The sequence below is a fragment of the Panthera pardus genome, unplaced genomic scaffold (genome assembly GCF_024362965.1).
Source record: "Panthera pardus isolate Hobbes unplaced genomic scaffold, ASM2436296v1 HiC_scaffold_24, whole genome shotgun sequence".
Taxonomy (NCBI): Eukaryota; Metazoa; Chordata; class Mammalia; order Carnivora; family Felidae; genus Panthera; species Panthera pardus.
Window position 1 is genome coordinate 64,655,845 of NW_026526810.1, and position 23,451 is coordinate 64,679,295.

The following is a 23,451-nucleotide window of genomic DNA, read 5'->3' on the forward strand; positions in this document are numbered from 1 at the left end:
ATGTCAGGGGTCTCCCATATAAAATCTGAGAGAAAATGAGATCAAGGTGAATGAGTACTTGTTCATACAGCTCTTGGTACTTATAAATATAGCTCTCAAATGTTTGATTTTATGGAAAGCTTTCCTTTTAGCCTCTCTCCCTACTCCCTTAATCTTCCCAATTTCATTCCAAAGAGCTCTCAGAAAAACTCAAAAATACCTCTTTGTCCCAGGGATTTTTTTAGCCATATCTGAAAAATAAAAGATGGGCAAGCAGACCAGCAGAAATCTAAGACCTTTCATGTTCTTCCATGCCTCAACTTACCTCCCCATTATCTTTGTCAATGCTGTGAGACTCATCCAATATCCTATCCACCTCTACATAGTCAGGATTGAAGGGCTCTTCATCCTAAAGGAGTTATCAAACAAACAGTAAGACCAAAAGATCATTGTCCAATAGACCCAACCTTCCACCCCACCTTTACTTTGATGATCCTATTCCAAAAAAAACCTTTTTTTTTTTAAAAGAAGTCTTCAGAAGGGAGATCCCAAATTTCACAGTATCAAATTCTAAAAACTTACCTGAGCCTGCACCTATCCTCTCACCTATTACCAGAGCAAGTCTCCTAAGAGCGGCCATTCTCTCCATATGTGGTCTGGATTCCATCCCTTCTCACCTTCTTAATCCCTCTCTACTGGATCATTCCCACAAACACATGGATATTCTCTATTAAGGCACATCTTAAATTACTCTTCATCTCCCTGTAATGATTTTTCTGTTCTGCTTCATAGCCAATTTTTCCCAACTGGTTTAAACACAAGGTATCTCCATGTCATCACCTTCCCTGCCCATCCATTCCACTCTTCCGTCCACTTTCCTCACACAACTGAACTATTTATTTTTGTCAAGGTCATTAATGATCTCCAAATTGCCAAATATAATGAAATAGTTTTGTCCCCAGTTCGCTTTACCTCTGAAAAGCATTCCACAATTCCTAATTCTCTCCATTAAGCACTCCCTTCCCTGGGATTTGCTGAGACACCATAGTCTCATCAGTAGCACCCCCCCACCTGCCCTTTATTTTGGTTCTGGTTTTTGTTTTGGCCAATTTTCAATCACTTTGGTTCTTTTTCTTCTAAGTCACTGGCATCCGACTCTGGATGGTATATGAAAATATATAACCCACGGCTCCAAAGATCTCAGAGAAACTTTAAGGAAAAAACTCTTCTTTCTTCAGACACTTGTTGCCAGTGCTTCTTGTGACATATCTTTTCCTAATCTTTCTCCTGTAACTCTGGCATACAATTCCTTCTCCTTCACCCAGACCTTGAAATTTGGGGGAATTTCTCTAAAAACAAACAAATAAGGGGCACCTGGGTGGCTCAGTCAGTTGGGCGACTGACTACAGCTCAGGTCATGATCTCATGGTCTGAGTTCGAGCCCCACATCAGGCTCTGTGCTGACAACTCACAGCTTGGAGTCTGCTTCCGATTCTGTGTCTCCCTCTCTCTCTGCCCCTTCCCTGCTTGCTCTCTGTCTCTCTCTCTCAAAAATAATAAACATTAAAAAAAAATTTTTTTTAAACAAATAAGTAAATTTTGGGGAATTCTTTAAGCACTGGTTCTGAGCTCACACCCATTCTATTAGAGAAGGAACTTTCTATAAGAAAATACAGAACTATGGACAGAAATCCTCCCTGCCCCTGAGGGAACTTTAATCATCATTAAGGTTTTAATAACTATTTTATATGCTGATAAACTCAAAATTTTAATTGCAGCCTAAAAAAATTCAGATCTGAATATCTTTCTGCTTAACTACAGATGTGTTAAGGAATTTTAAGGTTAACATAATCTAAACTAACTGATTTCTCCCAAATTGGCTGCTTCTAAAATCTTCCATAATTCAATAAATGATCTCACCTCAACCCATTTGCTCAGACCACAAACCTGCCATCACACCAAGCCCTGTCAATTCTAATCTATCCATTCTCTCCACGTGAAACCACACTATTCCAAGCTGTGATACTTCCTATCTAGAAAACTTCAACTGCTTCCATATTGTTTACTGTACTCTCTTCAATCCATTCTCCAAAGTTGTAAGTGATTGTGTAAAAGTGAACACTGGGGGGCAGCTGGGTGGCTCAGTCGGTTAAGCGTCCGACTTCGGCTCAGGTCACGATCTCCTGGTTCGTGAGTTCAAGCCCCGCATCAGGCTCTATGCTGACAGCTCAGAGCTTGGAGCCTGCTTTGGATTCTGTGTTTCCCTCTCTCTCTCTGTCCCTTCCCTGCTCGTGTTCTCTCTCAAAAACAAATAAAAGTGAACATTGCATTATGTCTTTGACCTGCTTTAAATGATTTAATCATTTTCATTTGTAAACAAAACTAAAACCAAACTGTGCTTAGAAGATCTGTAAGCACCTGCTTGCCTAAATTTCTGATTTCATTTTGGGCCATTCATTCTCTTTTGTTCATCAACTCCACTGTCCTTTTAGTTCCTCAGCTTGTTTCAGGGCTTTCACATATGCTGATTCCCATGCCAGCAATACTATTTACGTGGGTTCATGTCCTTGCTCCTATTCACAATTGAATTCTCAGAGAAGTCTTCCCTAATTATCCAAAGTAGGCGTTTTCCCACCCGTTACGTCTCCTTGTGCTCTTTTTTGGCACTTATCATGATTTGAATTATTTTTTACTCTCTCTCTCTCTCCCAATTAGACAGTGAGGTGGATGAGAACACAAACCATGTCTGGTTTGTTCTCCATAGAGACTGGCACATAATAAATGACGAATAAATGAACGACTGATTTGGTTAAATAGCCTACCTACATATGGAGATTTAATTGGCATATAAGTTCATAGAGTTGGTTCAACAATCACAAATTGTACTAATGTACAGCTGGAATGGGATTACAATTTCATTGTACATTTCACAAATTAGGCATTAAAAGAACAAAGATGAAGGAACACCTGGGTGGCTCAGTTAATTAAGTGTCTGACTCTTGATTTTGGGTCAGGTAATGATCTCAAGGTTTGTGAGTTTGAGCCCTGCATCAGGCTTTGCACTGACGGTGCAGAGCTTGCATAGGATTTTCTGTCACTCTCTCTGCCCCTCCCCTGCTCCCTCTCACTCTCAAAATAAAAAAATAAACATAAAAAAAAAAAAAAAGACAAAAAACACAACCCAATTATTTTCATATAAAAAGAAATTATAAAACCTAAATGGTCCTACTTGCCATCTCTAGGTGATGTGAGAAATAACTCATTTATTGGCAAACCTGGTAGTATAAAATTAGCTTTATCAGATGTATTCAGGCAGAACTTTTTCTGCTGAAACTCTGCATTATTCCTTCCCTCAACCTTTCCTACTGGACCCTTTCCCCTTTAGCTCTAAGAAGCTTTGAAAAGGAATTGGTCTTCTCAAGGCACTTAGTACCGTATGTATAATAAAGATGAAAAATCGCAGTTTGGCAATGGGATGTGTACACAAAGCTTTCAAAGGAAAGTGGAGAGTTAAAATATGGCTCAAGAGACCCTTATGAATGCTCCAGTGTTTAACCAGTAGTAAGAATGGCTATGGGAAATTAGAGCTCCTTTATCACGATTTCTTGATATACTGGATTAGAAATTATAGAAAATAAGTGTTCTCTCTTAACGACATGTTTGCTTATGCCTACAGATACCATCGGCTGCCACAGACTGACATTAGGAGTGCCTCAAATAGACTGTAGGTCAGTTTATCACCCATCTTGAAAATACTCCATGGATAATGAACAAGTCAAAATTAAAATATTCTAGTAACTTACAAAGACTGTATTTAGACCTGGTAAACAAAGCATGGGGCTATAAAGTAAGGAAGGTTCAATGATCAAAATTAAGACTTCATACCCACGTACACAAAGCAACTATAAACCTTCAAGAATCAGTCAAGACTGCTGACTCCAGTAATTTATGCTTCTATGAAATAAATGATAGGCAATACCTATTCCTAATTACCTCATGGAAGAAGTGTCTCATCTGAGCCATTTTGGTTTTGAAGCGCTTTAGTTTTTGATGGATTCTCTTATCCTTCTCTAGTTGGGAGATGGTAGCCCATTCACAGTGCAGATAGGAGCTGAAGGGGATGGAAACAGCCAGTCATGGTGTGAGAAAGGAGAGGTGGTTGGCTAGGTTTGGGGATTAGCCAGAAGCAGGCACAATGAGTACAACATGTTTAAGTGGGAGATAGTCTCTTAGGTTAGTGCTTCTTAAACTTGATTTTGCACACGAATACCTGGTCTGGGGCAGGCTTGAAAGTACACATTTCTAACAAGCACCCAAATGAGGCTAATTCTTTTGGTCGATGGACCACAGTCTGAGCAGCAAGGTCTTAGTGTCAGACTAAGGTATAGAGGATCACAAAAGATTTTATCAGGAATCACCTTTATCCTACCTTCCTGCCAGGAATAGTAAGATTCATGACAATTCCTGAATTTCTCTCTGAATAGACATTTTCCTCAATGAAAACAATTTAGGCTAGGAGACTACAAAAAGGGGATATATTCCCACCCAGGAAAGACTATACAGGAGAACTTTTTACAACCCTGTGGAGATTAGGGTGAAAAGCTTTTTGCACGGATCACATACTAGTTCTTGTACTTGACAAAGAATTCTTCTGCTTCAGTATATTGTCCAGAAGGAAGCTGAGAAGAAAAACATTATAGTTATTAATACTTTATTTGTCAAAGAAATAACCCTTAAATTCCACTACTTCTAGTAGAGCTTCATACCAATGCCCCAAGTATATTACTGACTGAGGGATTAAAGAACTAATCTGGTACTTCAATATAAGAGGTCTCATAGTTGGAAAAAATAAGCCTTCATCCATTTTAAACAGGTAAGCAAAAGAGGAGGCAAGAAAACAGTTCTTATTTTCTAGCTAATTTACCTCCACCATATTTCATAATTACACTGCAGTAATTTATCCTGACATCCAAAGGTGCTCATTAAATAAAGTCTGTGAATGTAGCATTATGAGCTGACATTAAAGGTTAAGGCCTCACCTCCTTCTTCACAATCCGCATGGAAAGCACTTTGTCTACTATGGCTGCATCTTCTTCACTGGGATTCTCCTGTAGCAAAAGATGCAGTCAGTCAACAGAGACTCTGAGGAGCAGGACAACCTCTCATATTGCTTAAGTTCTCAGCTTACCACAAAGAACTGCATGGAAGGCAAAGTCTCGCCATCTGGTTCCTGCACTGGTTCAGGGAGGATAGGCTCAGTTTTTATTGGACCAGTTACATCCACTTCTTCTTCTTCTTCATCATCTGTGATCTTTATATCCAGATCCTCTGTGTATTTTTTTCGCTTAACTTGGCGGTTTGAGCGTCTCTTCTGTAGAGGCAAGAATGGTTAAAATAACTGTATAGATCTCTCGAAGAGAAAACCTTTAAAAAACTATTTGCCTTTAGTCATATACTTAGACTTTACTCTAAAATCCCTATGAAAAATCAAACCAAAAGATAAAGAACTTATTTACCAACTTATGTGATGTCAAATCACGCAATTTATTTTATGTACCAAATTCCTATTCATTTGCTGAATTTTTTTTTTTTTTTTTTTAACATTTATTTTTGAGAGACAGAGAGAGACAGAGCATGAGCAGGGGAAGGGCAGAGACAGAGTGAGACACAGAATCTGGAAGCAGGCTTCAGGCTCCGAGCTGTCAGCACCGAGCCAGTTGTGGGGCTCGAACTCACGAATCACGAGATCATGACCTAGGCCAAAGTCAAATCAAAGAACAAGAATCCACCTGAAAGTAACCTGGGTACTACTGGCAAGAAGCTCTAATAAACTGCAACACGACTCAACCTGCAAGGTGCAATGTACTTTCCACAAGGAGCAAACCTGAAGTGCAAAGGTGCAAGAATGTTTTGTTTCTGGTTTTTGTTTCTTTTCATTCTAGGTTTTTTTGTTTTAATAAATAGAATCATACCATGTGATGATTATAGTATTGTTCTGCCACTTTTCTGTTAATAATATTTCTTAAAGATGTTTTCTGTATCGATACATTTAGATTTACCTTACTCTTTCAAGTGGCTGAGCAAAACATTTTTTAAGTAATACTTTATAGCTCATGATAAAAAACTGGGAAGGATGGAGAGATAAAATTATTATTTTTCAATCATGACTATATCCCTGAAAAACCCAGAAGAATTAAATGAATTATCAGATGTCGAACTACTGATATTGAGTAAACTTCCCTGGGAGATAACACCAATTTTAAAAAATCAATACCATTCTTATATAGACTGAGACATAAAATATATAAAAGAAAAGATGCTATATATGAAAACAAAAAGATTATTTATCTAAACAATTAAATTTAGTAAGAAATATATAAAATCTATATGTAAAAAACTTTAAAACACTCCCAGAGGACTTAAAAAAGACTTGAATAAATAGTAAAATACATTGTTCTGGAATAAGAAGAATCAATTCTAATTACATGAATTGGACAAAATAAAACTTCTTAATTAGATAAGCTGATCCCAAAATTCAAAGAAAGAAAAAGACATCTAAGAATAACCAGAAAAAATTAAAAAAGTGTGCTTGGCCTTACCAGATTTTAAGGACAATACAGAGCTATACTAATTAACAAGGGTTGGTACCTCTCCAAGACAAACAGGTCAATGAAATAATGTCCAAATATAGACTAAAATACTTTTGTGGATTTAGAACATAATAAAAATAGCACCTCTAATGAGTGAGGAAAAAGTAGATTATTCTATAAATGGGAATGGAAACAAATGGCCATCCATCTAGAGGGTGAAACTAAATTACATAAAAATAAAAAATTTAAAAGATCTTAAAAATCTTATAAAGAAAAGATATAACATTTCTTTTTCTCTTTAAGTTCAAGCTTCCTCCCCCACCCCCGCCACATGGGACTTGAACTCACGACCCTGAGATCAAGACCTGAGCTGAGATCAAGAGTTGGATGCTTAAATGACAGAACCACCTAGGCACCCCAGAAAAGACATAACATTTCTGAAAGAAAATGAGGAAGAATTTTTTAATAATCCTGTAGTAGGGAAGGTGTTTCTAATAAATTGATAAATTTGACCTTGCAAATTTAAGATATTTATATAATATCGTAACAAAGCTGAGACAAATAATGAATTGAGGAGGAAAACATCACATGATACATATCCTAAGCAGAGTTCTTTTGAGTGACTAAAAAAAGATCCATAACACAACAGAAAGATAGGCAAATAACATGGATACAGTGGAAAAAAAAGGTCTTAAATGTAAAAAGATGCTCACACTCATAATAATAAAACAATTACAACTGAAAACTAAACGGAGATACTTTTTTTTTTTCACCTAACAGACTGGCAAAAATCAGAAAGTCTGATCAAATATTGAAAGAGGAACTCCGTGAGAACGCACATGGACATAACCTCTATAAAAGAAAATCTGAAAATACCTTTTGGTCCAGCAATTCCACTTCAAAGGTATTAGCCTACAAATAAATCTGAACAAGTATACAAATCTTTGTAGCATTATTTGTGGTAGTAGAAGAGCAGAGAAAACCTAAATGCTCATCAATAGGGGACTGGTTAAACAAATTACAGTACAAACTGGAATGCTACACAACTATTTACTGTTTTTAAGGTTTTTTCTTTCTTCTTTTTTTTTTTGAGGGGGGGGGAGGGGCAGAGAGAGGAGGAGAGAGAAAATCCCAAGCAGGATCAGCACTCACTATAGGGCTCGAACTCACAAACCATGAGGTCATGATCTGAGCCAAAATCCAAAATCAACGGAGCCACCTAGACGCCACTGTTATAGAACTATTTAAAAAGAATGGGCTCAGTTGGTTAAGTGCCTGACTCTTGATTTCAGCTTAGGTCACGATCTTGAAGTTCCTGGGATCAAGCCCCGCACTGGGCTCTACGCCAACAGCGTAGAACCTGCTTGGGATTCTCTCTTCCTCTCTCTCTCTTTGCTCCTCCCCCACGCACAAGCACACACACACACTCTCTTTCTCTCCAGATAAAATGTTTAAAAATCTCCCCTGCTCACACAATCGTGCATGCATATGTGCACGTTTTCTCTCTCTCTCAAAATAAATAAATATGTTTTAAAATAAAAAAAAGAAAAAGGAAAAGAAAAAGAAAAAGAAAAAGAAAAAGAAAAAAAGAAAAAGGAAAAAAGAAAAAGAAAAAGAAAAAGAAAAAGAAAAAGAAAAAGAAAAAGAAAAAGAAAAAGAATGGGGTAGGGGCACCTGGGTGGCTCAGTCAGTTGAGTGTCCTCTTGATTTCAGGTCAGGTCATGATCCCAGGGTTGTGGGATCAAGTCCCATGTTGGGCTCTGCACTAAGCATGGAGCCTGCTTAAGATTCTCTCTCTCCCTCTGCCCTCCCCACTCTCACACTGCACCCAATTCTCTGTTTTAAAGAAAAAAAGAAAAAAAAATGGGGTAGTTGACAACACCAAATACTGAAGATGTGGAACTGGAACTCTCATTAGTGGTGAAAATGTAAAATGACACAATCACTTTAGAAGTTGGCAGATGTTTGGGGCACCTGGGTGGCTCTGTCAGTTAAGGGTCTGACTTCAGCTCAGGTCATGATCTCATGGTTCATAGGTTCGAGCCCTATAGTGCTGAGCCTGCTTCGGATTTTCTCTCTCCTGTGTCGGGCTCTGTGCTGACAGCTTGCTCTGAGCCTGAAGCCTGCTTTGGATTCTGTGTCTCCTTCTCTCTCTGCTCCTCCCCCACTCACACTCTCTCTGCCTCTCAAAAATAAATGTAAAATAAAATAATACTAAAAAAGTTGACAGATTCTTACAAAGTTATACGTTTATATGTATAACTACCCTCTGGTCTATCAATGCTATTCCTTAGATTTAGCTATGAAAAATGAAAACCTGTGTCCACAAAGTACGACTAAGACTGTTCACTGCAGCCTTATTCACAACAGGTCCAAACAGGAAACAACCCAAATGCCCATCAATAGAAGAATGGATAAACATTATGCTGAAAGAATGGAATCATACTGTCATTCTGTTTACATGAAGTTCAAGAATAGGTTAAGTTTAATCTATGGTAAAGAGAAATCAGAACAACGGTTGCCTATGGGAAGAGGGTAGCCTAACTGAAGTGAGTACAAGAGAATTTTTGGGGTGATGGAACACAGGACTTCATTAAATTACCTCTCTGGTGTACATTTCAAATTTTCATAATACAAAGAAGGTGGGCTAGATTGATCTTTCCTGATAAAGAATAATCTCCAAGATACATTATTGGAGAAAATAAGGACTGTATAGAAAAGTACATATAAATACAATATTCCCTATTAGTGGAAGTAATGTTCATGAAAGTAAAGAATATTTCTGGAAGGATACACAAAATATTGGTAACAGAGGTTACCTCTGGGGAAGAGAACTGGGGGACTGTGAGGCTGGGGTCTAGACTGGGAGATATTCATAGTGTCTACTTCTGTGCCCTACTGTAATTTTTCTCACATATATATTTTTTTAACCTAAAAAACAAAAAGGCAAATGGTCATGAGGTTTAAAAGTTCCAAAGTACAAAAATGAGAGCATGGTAATCATGACCCACTTACTCTTCAACATTCTCCTAAAAATATTTGTGCATCCTTCCAGGAAAAAAAAATGGATATATAAACATGTATTATTTGTATACACACACATACACACACACATACACACACACACTCTCTAAATGTTATTAAAGAGAGAGTATATATATTATTCTACACCTAGATTTTTTTTTCATTTAATATGGAGAGTTTTCCACAATAAGCACACCTACTCTACTTCATTGTTTTCATTTTATTTTTAAATATTTATTTTATCTTGAGAGAGAGAAGCCAAGTGCACGCACAAGCAGTGGAGGGGCAGAAAGAGAAGGAGAGAGAGAATCCCAAACAGGCTCTATGCTCAGCACGGAGCCCGACACAGGGCTCAGTCTAACAATCCTGGGATCATGACCTGAGCTGAAATGAAGAGTCAGATGCTTAACTGACTGAACCACCCATGTGCCCCTTTATTTTTTTAATGCTTTATTTTATCTTTCTTTCTTTTTAGTAATCTCTACATCCAAAGTGGGTCTTGAACTCAAGACCCCAAGATCAAGAGTCACATGCTCTACTGACTGAGCCAGCCAGTCGCCCCTCTATTTCATTGTTTTTAATTGCCAGGTAGTATTCCTTTTTTTTTTTTTTTTTTGAGAGAGAGAGACAGAGACAGCCTGAGTGGGGGAGGGGCAGAGAATCCCAAGCAGGTTCCATGTGGGCAGCGCACAGCGTGGGCTCAACACGGGGCTCAATATCATGAAATTGCGAGATGATGACCTGAGCCGAAACCAAGAGTCGGATGCTCAACTGACTGAGCCACCCAGGCTCCCTGCCACGTAGTGTTCTAGTGCATGGATTTTCAGAATTTTATTAACTATTTCTCCACCACAGACAGTGAATTTTTGGCCATTTCTGCTATTGCAAATATTGCTATGATACACATACATCATTACATACTTTTGAGTTTCCTAGATGCAGAATCACGGAGTCAAAAGGCATTGACATTTCAAATTGTTACATACTGAAACACTGACTCACCAAAAAGATTGTTTCAACACTCCCATCAGCTGCTTGCTGTTCCTTAAATCCACTGCCAACACTGGCATTACCATTTATAATGGGCTAAATTATATCCCCCAAAATTCTTATGTTGAAAACCTAATCCCTAGTACACCTCAGAATGTGACTGTATTTGGAGACAAGAGTTTTAGAGAAGTAAGTTAAAATGAGACTGACAGGGTGGGCCCTAGTTCAACTCGATTGACATCCGCAGAAGAGGAAATCTGGACACATGGAAAGACACCAGGGATTTATGCACGAAGAAAAGACAAGGTAAGAACACAGTGAGAAAGTAGCCATCTATAAGCCAAGGAAAGAGGTCTTAAAAGGTAACCAAACTTGCCGACCCCTTGATCTTGGACTTCTAAGCCTTCAGAATTGTGAGAGGATAAATTTCTACTGTTTAAGCCACACAGTCTGTGGTATGTTATCATGGCAACCCTAGCAAACTAATCCACCACCTTTAAAATTTTGTATTTCTTGTATTACAACGATTTGCCTTTACTTTTTTAATTTAGCCCTTTATTTAACATATACATACATAACTCTTTCTATGCTCTCTTACCATGAGCTAAGCACTGTTCTCTCTCCTTCGTAAATGCTTACATTTAATACTCCTAATAACTCTACTTGGTAGGCATTATTACTTGCATTTTAGAAATAAGGAAATCGGGGCACCAAGAGGTTAAATAAACTTGCCTGAAGTGACGATATTAGTAGAGTTAAGATGAGAATCGAGGAATTCTTGCTCCAGAGTTTATGCTCTTAGCCACTACATTATTTGTAGAGTTATTTGTTATACATGTATAATTTTTATATAGTCAAATAAATGTTCCATTTATGAATTATGAATTTTAATGCCCCCTTACAAAGATCTACTTTACTTGATAGTTATTTTAAAAATCCATCCATGTTTTATAGAAAGTTCATGATTTCAAGTTTTACATTTGGACCTTTGATTAAACTAGTATTTGAGGAATGACACAAGAAATCCAGTTTTTTTTTTCCAGTTGTTCTAACATAATTTAATATTTTTTTCTTTCCACTGATTTAAAATGGCATTTAAATTCATATACTAAATTCTCATAACCATTTGAATCTATTCCTAGACTCTATTCTCTTTATTTTAAATGTTTATTTATTTATTTTGGGGAGAGAGAGAGAGAGAGAGAGAGAGCGAGCACACAAGCAAGGAGCAGAGAGAGAATCAGAAGCACGCTCAGTGCTGAGAGTGCAGAGCCTGATGCAGGGCTCGAATTCAACAACCACTGAGATCATCACCTGAGCCGAAGCAGGAAAGCTTAACCAACTGAGCCACCCAGGTGCCCCTCTATTATCTTTATTAATGTTATTTCTTCTCTGATTCCAAACTCTTAGTAATTATTATATCATAATATGCTCTAATGTCTGTTAAAGATAATTTTTGCCTCAATTTTCTTTTCAATAATTTCTTGGCTATTCTCACATGTTAATTTCCCCAGAAAAACCCAGGTATCAGTTAGCCAATGTACTGAACGTGTATCAAGAAAGAAGGTACGCATTTATAAATATTAACAGCTAGAGAAGCACTTAAGGTTCGTTTAGTCCAAACCTTCATTTACTAAGGAAAAATTCAGACACAGACATAGAAGCTAAGTAAATCTGCCAGGCCCACAGTGCTACTTAGAAGAACCATGGGTCTCCCAAATCTTAATACCAGGTTCTTTGTATGGTTAGAAACTAGAGCCAAAGGTGGTACCGTAAAGCAACAATGAGAGACAGAGGACTAAGTTTAGTCCAGCTTCTGGTCCAGCTTCTTTTATTTTCTTTCAATGTTTCTCATCTTCAAAAGGTAGGAAAAAACACTGTGCCTAAGCACACAGTTCAGAGAGTCAGAACCCTGAAGTGTAGAAAAGGTAAGGCAAATAGATAGATGGACAGTTCTAAGAGAAACCAAAGTAATGACAGAGCCATAACAACAACCATGCACATTATTTCATACTTGCTTAGTTTTTGAAACACTAGAATTTTGGAAATGAGTATTGTTATTTGTATAGTAATTGCTTTTTAGCTAAAAAAACCTCAACATTTAAAAGAGACAACCATGACCAGGCCCCACCTCTTTTACCTTTTAGGCCTACCTCTCTTATAGAAACATTCTTAAAATGTACATAGGCTCATAGTCTCTCGTATCTATTCCTGGTTTGTCTGCCAGAATTAAACATGATTTATCTACTAAGTTCGTTTGGGATCCTTTTACCTGAATGCTGCTTTCTTCATCTTCCCGGGGTGACTGGGCAGGCATGACTTCTACATCTGAATTATCAGATGAAGTATTACGCTTTCTCTTTTTACCCACCACAGGGGTGATGGTGCTAAAAAAGGAAAAACCAAATTCATTTTCAGTAAGGGCCAAATTCATTTAGGAGATAAAAAATATAATTAACCTAACCCATCGTATATGAATGAAACTTCCTGATAGAAGTGTCTAGCTCTTCAGTTGAGGAGTTGAGGGGACACACAGCTATACAGCAAGGTGTCTGAAAAAAGAAGATACTGGGGTATCTAAGCCACGGGCTGACCTTTACATCAGATTTGACAAATCCTTGCTACTACTGTACTCACAAATACCTGAAGAAAGGTGGCTAAGACAGTGGAATAAATACTGGGCCAAGAACTGCAAGGCCTCACTTTTAGTTTCAGGTCTGTCACTAGCTGGGCATTAGCTTCCTTATTTATACAATAAACACTGATGACAATACCTGGTTGACAGTTGTTGAGGATGAACTAAGATAGGACACATGAATTTTTTCTTAAAAGCTGAAAAATCTTCTGCAAATATAAAGCATTATTATAATTCCACCACAAAGCCTGAAGACTCCCAGGGGTAGAAGTTAGGGAGAAAGGAATGAGGCTACAAGACGTGGATGAGAAAGAGGGGACGCTCAAACGTGACAAGCCCTGGTTCTGACAACACTGCTTCAGGCTGACACTCGTTGCTGAAATCTTCTCTAGTTCACAGATGAGATGCAAGAACAGGGCAGCTACATCTCCAGCAGCTCTTTTACTGATGTGGGTGGTAGGGGGGATAGTGAGAAATCTCACACCACAGCGATATAAAATCAGGAAGACATATACAAACATAGTCAACTTTTAACATAACTCCCAACACAATAGTTGGCTATCTTTCCTGTGCCTTGGTGTTTCTCTTTCAAAATACGCTAATTTGCAAATTTCTGTTTAACAAATCATAAAAGCATTGGGATAGAGAAAAGAAAGGCCTTATTATCCTCTATGACAAACAGATTACCTTGAACTATGTAGCTGCTAAATACAAGTAGTTCCTCTCAACAGTAACTTACTTACTTACTTAGTTACTTATTTGTTTATTTTAAAGATTTCTTTAATGTAATCTCTACACCCAATGCGGGGGTTCACACTTATAACCCCGAGATCAAGAGTCACATGCTCTAGCAACTAATTTAAAAACAAGTGTGCTGGGGGTGCCTGGGTGGCTCAGTAGGTTAAGCGTCCCACTTCGGCTCAGGTCATGATCTCGCGGTTCATGGGTTCGAGCCCCACATCAGGCTCTGTGCTGACAGCTCAGAGCCTGGAGCCTACTTCGGATTCTGCGTCTCCCTCTCTCTCTGTCCCTCTCCAGCTTGCGCTCTCTCTTTCAAAAATAAATAAACAATAATACACATAAACCTTTTCATTTAAAAATAAGTACACTGCCCTCAAAGGCCCCAACAAAAAAGCAGAGGGTTGTACTCACTTCAGCTTACTCTTGCCCTTAGTTTTGGAGGTACCCGATGTTTTGCTCTTCTTTGGCTTTTCTTCCTTGAGCCTCTCCCCACTGCTCTTCTTCCTGCGTTTCTTTTCACCTTCTTCCTCAGGCCGAACACTGGGCAACTCATCCTCATTTAGGACTCGAGGTATGTTCTGCTCACCCCGGGCACGGGCCCTAGCAATAGCCTCTGCTACAATCCGATTTGCCTTCTCTTGCTTCTTCTGGTGCTCCAGCCTGCGGTTTTCCTCCATTCCTATCTTGCCCCCCGTATGAGGAGCAGAGCTTGCTGGTGAAGACAGAGCTGCCACTTCACTGGCACTTAGAACTTTAACTACGGACAGCCCAGAAGAGGCCCCTTGGGAAGAACCAGCCTACAGAAATAAAGACACTAAAATTTCAACATGCTTGTAGCTACATGGCCTAAATAAAATCCAGCTCTAAAGCAGATAGGCTAGAAACTTTTGATCTCTAATTCCTCAAGAACCAGATTCAGACCAAGTCTGACTGAACCTAGACACATTTAAACAAACAAACAAAGGTGTTTTTTAGTGGGAAAGAGATGAGAAAAGGCAAGAATTATGCCAAACTTCAATATCCTTTAGACATGCTTCTAATGTCAATACCCATCTCCATTATTCTAGAAAATTTTCCAACAATATAACCAATACTAATCACTAGACCAAAAGTAAAAAAATTCAAATTCTACTCTTGGCCTACCTTTACCTGTCTGGAGGTAGGGGAGGTGGGAGAGGTGAGGGAGGGAGGAGTGACAATCACCTGGCCTCTTTAAAACAACTTTTAAATGAAAGAATATTGCCATTCATTTTTACTCCACAATAGTAGGAAAAGATTGTAAATAAAACAGTTCAAAGACTTATATTAGACAAATCATCTCTTAACCCAAACCCAACAATAACCCTCAAATCTTTTCATGACATAATTAAAAGAAAATTTCCACTGGTAAAAGGAATAAAAGACTGCATTTCAGTTCAGAGGCGTGACTCTAGAGTGACCCCACATTCAACAATGAGTGGTTGTGGAGGGTGACAGCAAGGGGCCAGGTTGGTCCTCCCTGCTCCCTGTGGAAGTCTCACCTGTGGCTGCAGCACCACCTTGAGCGGTACTGAAAGTCTTTGCCCTGGGCTCTGTCCCGGCCCCATTATCTGAGCCTGCTGCACAGAGGAGAGTGTCACTGGCTGGGTGGAGGGTGGTGGCGGTGGCTGAGGCTGCGATGATGGAGGCTGTGGTACGATCTGGATTTTCTGCTGTGGCTGTTGCACCTGCAGCTGGATAGTTACTACTTTGGCGGGCTGCCCCTGAGCATTCTTGGCTTGAGTCAGGGCTGCCAGCTGGTTGCCCTGTAACACTATCTTGCCTGGTAGACTCCCTAGAACGACATGCCGGTGTCCTTGGGGACCTCCAGACTGTGGCTGCTGGAGGACCAGGGTGATGCGTTTCGATTCACCCTAGAGTGAAGAAAGGAAATTGCAAGAGAGGCACGACATTAAAGAATGGTATACTCTTAAATATTTACACCAATTTTCCTCATCCTAGAACCATAAAAACTGAGAGTCAGAAGACAGAGTACATTTTATTTTGTCCATCCTCCTAGCTGTCCTGACTGAGTCTTCTATCACCTCTGCCCAGTGGGTGTCAGGCCCTATTTTTGACAAACTCCTCACAGAAGGCTATCTTCTAAGGTAGTCATTCCATTTTTTGGCAGTCTGTTAGAACCGAAGTCTTTATAACCAGCCTCCTCATACCTTCTTTCCTCTGATCCTACTTATCTTAATACTACCCCCTCCCCCACAAACTCATCTGGCCCTTTATTCAGAAGTTAGAACCTCTACTTTCTTACAATAGAAACTAGCCTTTTCACTGGATAAAGGACAATCTCAGTAAGAACAGGGAAAACATATAGCTTCTGTAAGTCTTGTAAATATAAATAATGACTGTTCCCACAGCATCCAATATTTCTCATAAAACTTTATATTATACAGTACTATGAATTCTTGTTTAATGTCTGCCTTCCTGGCAGACCGTGAGCTCTGTAAGGACAGGGACTGTGTCTGTCTTGTTCAGCACCAGCGAGGCACAGTGTAAACATGTAATAAGAGCTCAAAAAATGTTAACATTAACTGCTTTCATCTAGTAAGTAGTAAATACGGGGTTGTCAACATTAACTTTAAAAAAAAAAAAAAAGCAAAGGTAGAATTTAAACAGGATTTTCTAGAGATTGGTCTCATGTGCTCTCTTCTCACACAGTTGCTGGGCCCTCTACTAAACCAAAATTCACCTCCCCCTTTCACTCAAGTCACCTGGGTAGGTGTAGAGGTCAGTGTAACTGCAGGCTTCAGTGGGGGCCCTGTGGCCCCAGGGTTTCCAGCAGGAGCTGAACCCTTAACTGGCTGTAGGACCAGCTGCTTTACTGGTCGGCTGGGCTGGACAATGCGCTGAACAGTAGCCTGGTTCCCAGGGACCTTGGCGGCCAACACTGTATTACCAGAGACAATGGAAACACCTGGTCGAAGGGGAGTGCCGGTTAGCACTTTGGTAAAAGTAACTTTTCCACCATTGGCTGTGCCAGCCACCAGGGGCTGAGCTGTGCTGGTGATACCTTGGGCCTGAATTTGTGCCACATGGGCACCAGTGACTGAGGAGCTTGGTGGGGCCTTAAGGATAACAATCTTAGGGGCTGACTGAGGTGGTTGCCCTCCAGCACTACTGGAAGAGACAGCTGTGGCAGAGACACCCATGAAAGGATTCCCTTGGCTCAGGATCTCCTGGCTCTTGGAGACCTGCAAAAGTCCTGATGTTGGCGTCGGTGTCTGTAATACAGGTTGGGCTGGCTGCTCCTGGCTGACGGGCTGAGTGGTATAATCATGCAAAGTTAAAGATTCTGGAGCTGGAGCTGTTGATTCTTTGGGAAGTTCTGTGGGGGCTGTCTCATCTGGTGGGGGGACCAGGTCACTTGCTGATGAATTCCCCACATCACCACCTCCACCTTCCTGGTTCATCTGATCCAAGGAGTCCAGAGAGCTTGGCAGTCCAAGGGCTTCCTCAATGGGGTCTTGTGTGACCTGGTTGAAGCTGTCATCAGTCAGAGAGTCCAGGCCAAATAAATTTGGGTCATCAAACAGATCCATGATGGGGTCTGCCATCTTGGGAAAGCAATGGAGGGTACTTCCCCAAGGTCTAGGGAGGGAAGGGGAGGGGGGGTACTGGCTCTCCCCTCCCCTCCCCTATTAAGAAAAAAATGTACACAATGGAAGAGGACTACTCTTCAGGTAAAAAGAGGCAAGAAACAAGTGCATGTCAGATTGTCCTGACCTTCATGGAGCAAGATGGCTAGGTCTTCAGAGGAAGATGGTGAAACTCCTGTTGTGAGGAAGACAAATGAAAAATAAGCAAAGTTGGTGCCCTCAAAGAAAATCTCTCCTTCTTAGGTACTACCCTTTATATCAACTGGCATCAGAACAAGAAAAGAGGGAAACGTGAGGTAATCTGAGGACAAAGACACAGCAGAGAGAATACCCACATTTTTGCTTCAAACTAAATCTATAAAAGAAATAAAACCCCCTTTTTGGGCTTACACCTACACACTCTGAAGTTTCTGTCTGTCAAGAGCTTTGCTGTCTGTGTCCATTTCTTTATAATTATCATTCTTGGGTACAGATCAGGAAATTTAACATTCATTCGCCTTCTATTTGAGGTTAAGTTGACAGAGCTTTACAAGATACCAGCAACATTTCAATGAATGTAGATAAACGCTTCTGAATGTAGATAAAGGTTTCTGAATATATTGTATTTCATAAATTTCCCTTGTATTTTATATGCTTTTACTTACTACTGGCAAAAATAACCGCTTTTAACTAAAGCTCACGGTATAATCTTGCTATAGTTATAGTGTAATTTTACCCAGGAAGTTTCCCAAACTTTGTGCTAATTAACATATCAATCTATGCATACTATTTCTGTTCTCAAGTCCCTTCCCCCCTTTCTCATATTTAAGATCAAAAACTTCTTTGGCAAAAAATTCAAAGAATTGTACATTTTAGTTCCACTTATATTCCCAACTTTCTCTCTCATCGTTTCCTATATACACCCTACATTCCAGGCCAACTAGACTACACAGTTCCCCTAATGTGATTCCTATCTGCATGACTTTGCCTATTATGCTGTAGCTTCTGCCTAGAACACCCCACCCCCACTCCCAAGCATCTCTCCCATCTGAAATCTTTCCCACCTTCAAAGATCTTCCTTCTACTCTAAAAGAACCCTGAACCTCCGCCCCTTTAACCACAAAGCAATCTGTGATGACTTGGTCCTCCCACCTTCCTTAAATACCCACCAGTGTTATTCGCACCTGATTTAAAGCACTTATATTTAACAGTTAACTAAAATGACCAGTCTCTTGCCCATATCCTCCGAAGGCCCAAATGTTCCTTTGTGCAAATTATAAAAAGCTGCCTGCTCCTTAAGATGCTTGTCTGCCATCTGCTGGAAATTGTCATACTAAACATGTTATCAATGATGATAATGAATATGTGCAATGCACACCCTGCACAATCCTGCATGGTAGCCCAGCTGCTCTTTCCCCAAGAGACAAAAAGTTCCCGGATGGTAGGAACCACATCTTATTTATCTGCAGATCCCGAAAGAACCAGGAGGATATCACATACATGGTAGCTACTCAAAAAAATAGTTAACGAATTAATATATTTGCTTGCAGTATATGGAATGAACCATTCAGTCCTTACAAAAATTCGATAGTACTCCCTATTCTAAGAGGAGACAGTAGTTTCCCGTCTTGAAAAACTGTCCTACAAATAAATGAAAGCATGTTTATTAAATCCAAGTCTGAGGATTTAAGTTCATAAAAATGTTAGAATAGGTTACAACTAAAGCAAGGTATTGTAAGTACATCAACCATATAGCTAAAATGCATGAAAAACTAGCGTTTGTTCTTTGTATATGATGTCAACACTTGACAATTCAGGAAAGCCTTGCTTGATAAGACCTTCTGTCTTAAAAGACACCAGAGAAGAAACTTGTCAGTGGCACAGTACGTAGACTTTACTAAAGAATTTTCCACACAACCCACAAACTATTTTTCCCCTCAACTTATTCCAGTTATTGTTATAAAACAATATAATGTGGCTAAATATCCCCGAAACCCAGATACAAAGAGAATAGACTGATCATAGTGTACACAGGGCATCTCCACCAATGTTAAACAAGATCTCCCTTGCTTCAGTAATTGTATACCCTTCACATCTCCCCCAGGATTCATATCACTTCCTACTTCTGGCTAAACTATTCCACCAACTCACTCCAGCCTCTCCTATTTAATGCCTGTCCCAAAGTTGCTCAAAATGACAATCAGAAAAGTTATACATATTTCTTGATTTAATAAAAATCTACTCAATAGTTTTAACTACATCAGCTTTTTTCTAGTTATGCCCTACTTTGCTGCTAGCTTTCATCTCCTATTCACTGTCACAGATGTTGCACTAAAAAAAATCTAACAGTTAGGTGTCATATAAAAACTATAACACAAGTTTCCACTACTTAGAAGTTTATAAACTGCCTCTTCTTCCATGGGCAATTTTGTCCTTTCCAGTACTCCTTACTGGGGCAGAGGAAGTACTCCTTACTATTTATTCCTCCCAATGCTCTTCCTTTCCTCCACAGCAGTTCAATCACAGACAGAAATCTCACCTTTTTCATGGGAAAAACGTAGGCTAACAGTTTCTGAAATATTTCCTTACCCTCATACAACTCAAGTATAAGTTTTCAAAGGTCAATCAGTGCATTTGTCATTTATCCCCATCCCCAATTTTTGAGCCAAATTTCTTCTTCCCCTCGTTCAGTCTGGGCCCAATAGTTTAAAAACATCACCAGTGGGGCGCCTGGGTGGCTCATATGGTTAAGCGTCTGACTCTTGATTTTAGCTTGGGTCAACATCTCATAGTTTGTTTTTTAAAAAAAATTTTTTTTTTTAACGTTTATTTATTTTTGAGACAGAGAGAGACACAGCATGAGCGGGGGAGGGGCCGAGAGAGAGGGAGACACAGAATCGGAAGCTGGCTCCAGGCTCTGAGCCATCAGCCCAGAGCCCGACGCGGGGCTCGAACTCGCGGACCGCAAGATCGTGACCTGAGCTGAAGTCGGACGCTCAACTGACTGAGCCACCCAGGCGCCCCAACATCTCATAGTTTGTGACATCGAGTCCTGTGTCGGGCTCTGCACTGACAGCATGGAGCCTGCCTGGGTCTCTCTCTCTTCCTCTCTCTCTGCCCCTCCCCCTGCTCATGCTCTCTCTTTCAAAATAAATAAACTTTAAAAAAATTTAAAAAGGGGGCACCTGGGTGGCTTAGTCAGTTAAGCGACCAACTTTGGCTCAGGTCATGAGCCAAAGTGAACTCATGGTTTGTAGAACTCATGATTCCAGCTCTACACTGGGCTCGCTGCTATCAGTGCAAAGCCCACTTTGGATTCTCTGTCCCCCTCTCCCTCTGCCCCTCTCTTAGCTTGTGAGCTCTCTCTCTCAAAAATAAATAGAACACTAAAAATAAGTAAATAAAATAAAAATAAACATTAAAAAAATCAAAAATAAAAACATCACCAGTGACTTCATGCCACACCACCAAGTTTCACCACTTCTCAGTCCCGTCACATCAACTCACCTCTACTGACCTAATTCATCTTGTATGTATGTTTTTAATCCTAGTCTCCTGCTTCTTTTCTAACTCCCATGTTTAAGTTGTCCTTGACTCTCAAAAGATGAAACCTTCTCCCAACATACCTCTAATTTTCTCACCCCTCCATCTATTCCTACTTCATGGGTCATCCTGGCTATATCCACATCTGGTCTTTTCTACCAAGCTCAATGTATCACATGAATTCTCTTTCTATGGTTGAAATCCTGGTAGTAACAATAAGTAGATGTTAAGCATTCAAATACACGAAGCACTTAGATATCCCTCAGTAAAACAACTGCCTAGATAAAGAAATCATATCAGCCTTTTTTCATAGCGAGAATGAAAAGCTGGTGCTGGCCTATCACTGCCCCAAACAGAAACATATGTATATGCTCAAAAGGAAAGACAAGAGTTTGATGATTGCACTTAATCACTTACTATAATTTTAATTTTTTTTTTAACGTTTATTTATTTTTGAGACAGAGAGAGACAGAGCATGAATGGGGGAGGGTCAGAGAGAGAGGGAGACACAGAATCTGAAACAGGCTCCAGGCTCTGAGCGGTCAGCACAGAGCCTGACGCGGGTCTTGAACTCACGGACTGCGAGATCATGACCTGAGCCAAAGTCGGCCGCTTAACTGACTGAGCCACCTAGGCGCCCGATCACTTACTATAATTTTAAACTAATGACAGAAACCTTGGTGGGGTGGGTAGGAGTTGGGGAGAAATGGAACATGCTAGTAAGTTAGAATCCAAGGCTACCTATCTATAATCTCCATATAACAAGTTAATGCTAGACAAATACTTTATACAATAGCCTTTCATTTCACCTCCAACTATTCCTCCTCCATGAAGTAAGGATAAACCGATGTTCTTCTGCAGATTTATCACCTTTACTATAGCTCTTCTTGCTTTGTTTTTGTTTTTTAAGGAATCTACAGAGTCTCAACTCTCCTGTTTTTATTTTACAGGTCTCCTTCTCCTGGCCCATTTCAAAAACACCTTGTCTGATCATAAAGGACTTTGTTTCATACTATTATCTACTTTTCATTGCAATCTCCCCATACCTTTCAACAAAGCAGTGATTCTCAACTAGGGGCTGAAAAGTATGTGCGGTTTGGAAATGTGTACTCAATGTCATAATTTTATATTTATCAAATGGAAGAGGAAAACACATCTCATTGTTTAGGTATACTAAGTAAAACCAAACAAAATCTTGGCCACTGAAGATCTGTAAAAGGCAACTGGGGGATGGGGAGATGGGGGAGGGTGATGGGAGAAGCATGCCTGGTTTAGGAAGGGTTATCAAACATCTCTCTGGTAGGATAAGATTTCTTATGGTCTCTCAAAAGGGAGTTTATCATAATTTATTGTTTATGATGGATGAGAAACACTGCAACAGAGATTAGTCTAGCTGTCTAATAGATAAAATTACATAAAATGAACTACAAACATCCATTCTCCAGACTTATCTGTACTGCCCACCCTCTTAGAATATAATGAACTAATGCCACAGTGACAAATACTGTATTTACCAAAAAAGTATTTACCAAAATACTTTTTTGGGTAATATGCACTTCCAAAAAGTACCACCCATGCCCAGTTAACCTTTTGACTGCTCCAAGATTTGGAAAAGAACTATTTTACTTCAAAGTACAAATCTTGTTATTGGAAACTGTATCCTTTCAAGAGGATCAGCTGAAGACAGACATATACACATGTTATTGAAACACAAGATAGGTAGAAGCAGCTCAATCTAAATGAGAAATCCCTTGAAATAACCGGAAGGCCTAAAATGAAAATCACCAACGTAATTTTTGAAAAGAAGAATTTAAAAACTGTACCATGGAGACATTTATAAGACTCAAAGAGTCTCAAATCTTATAAAGAAATGGGAAATAAGCATCCAAGGTGAATGTAATCACAATTTAGGGTCAGCAAGGGATCAGGATGGAAGGACACAGACCCTAAGAAATGGAGCTCTCAACTTGGAGCCACTCAAAAGATTTCCTCAAGAAGATCAGGATCCTAGGCCATCTTCTACATCTTCACCATTCCCAATGCCAAATGTGTGGCTACTCTGTTTCTGTTTTCCCAATTATTGAAGGAAAAAGCACTCGCACCTCAATCAGAGGTATAGACATTTGGGGGCAAACATGGCTGGTAAAGTGAGCCTTTCTGAATAAACAGGGAAAGAAAGTAAAATAGGCAACTGTGAAAGCTAAAAGCATGTACGTATATTCAGGGGTTAAAAGAGAAACTATAAAAATTATGTACTCATATAAAAGAAGAGAAGAAAAAAGGTAAGGAAGTGAGGGCTTGATTGAGAGGGAAACGCTACTGGAGGTGGGGGTGGCGGGGA

The 23,451-nt window shown here is 39.6% G+C and overlaps 1 protein-coding gene across 6 annotated transcripts in view; it reads right to left on the minus strand.

The window, feature by feature from the left end:
- The window catches only part of CHD8 (chromodomain helicase DNA binding protein 8), a 61,265-nt gene that overhangs the window by 23,717 nt on the left and 14,097 nt on the right, over window positions 1-23,451 (minus strand). For 4 of the 6 annotated variants that reach the window (XM_019430563.2, XM_019430562.2, XM_019430560.2 and 1 more), the window contains exons 2-10: window positions 16,704-17,763; window positions 15,480-15,851; window positions 14,371-14,756; window positions 12,856-12,970; window positions 5,168-5,350; window positions 5,019-5,087; window positions 4,603-4,658; window positions 3,973-4,090; window positions 305-388 (exon numbers count right to left, since the gene is read on the minus strand). In XM_019430563.2, the coding sequence (XP_019286108.2) occupies window positions 305-388; window positions 3,973-4,090; window positions 4,603-4,658; window positions 5,019-5,087; window positions 5,168-5,350; window positions 12,856-12,970; window positions 14,371-14,756; window positions 15,480-15,851; window positions 16,704-17,546 (2,226 nt within the window). In that variant the 5' untranslated portion in view covers window positions 17,547-17,763. The remainder of the gene's footprint in view (window positions 1-304; window positions 389-3,972; window positions 4,091-4,602; window positions 4,659-5,018; window positions 5,088-5,167; window positions 5,351-12,855; window positions 12,971-14,370; window positions 14,757-15,479; window positions 15,852-16,703; window positions 17,764-23,451) is intronic. The other 2 variants (XM_019430564.2, XM_019430565.2) reach the window with 1 other exon arrangement.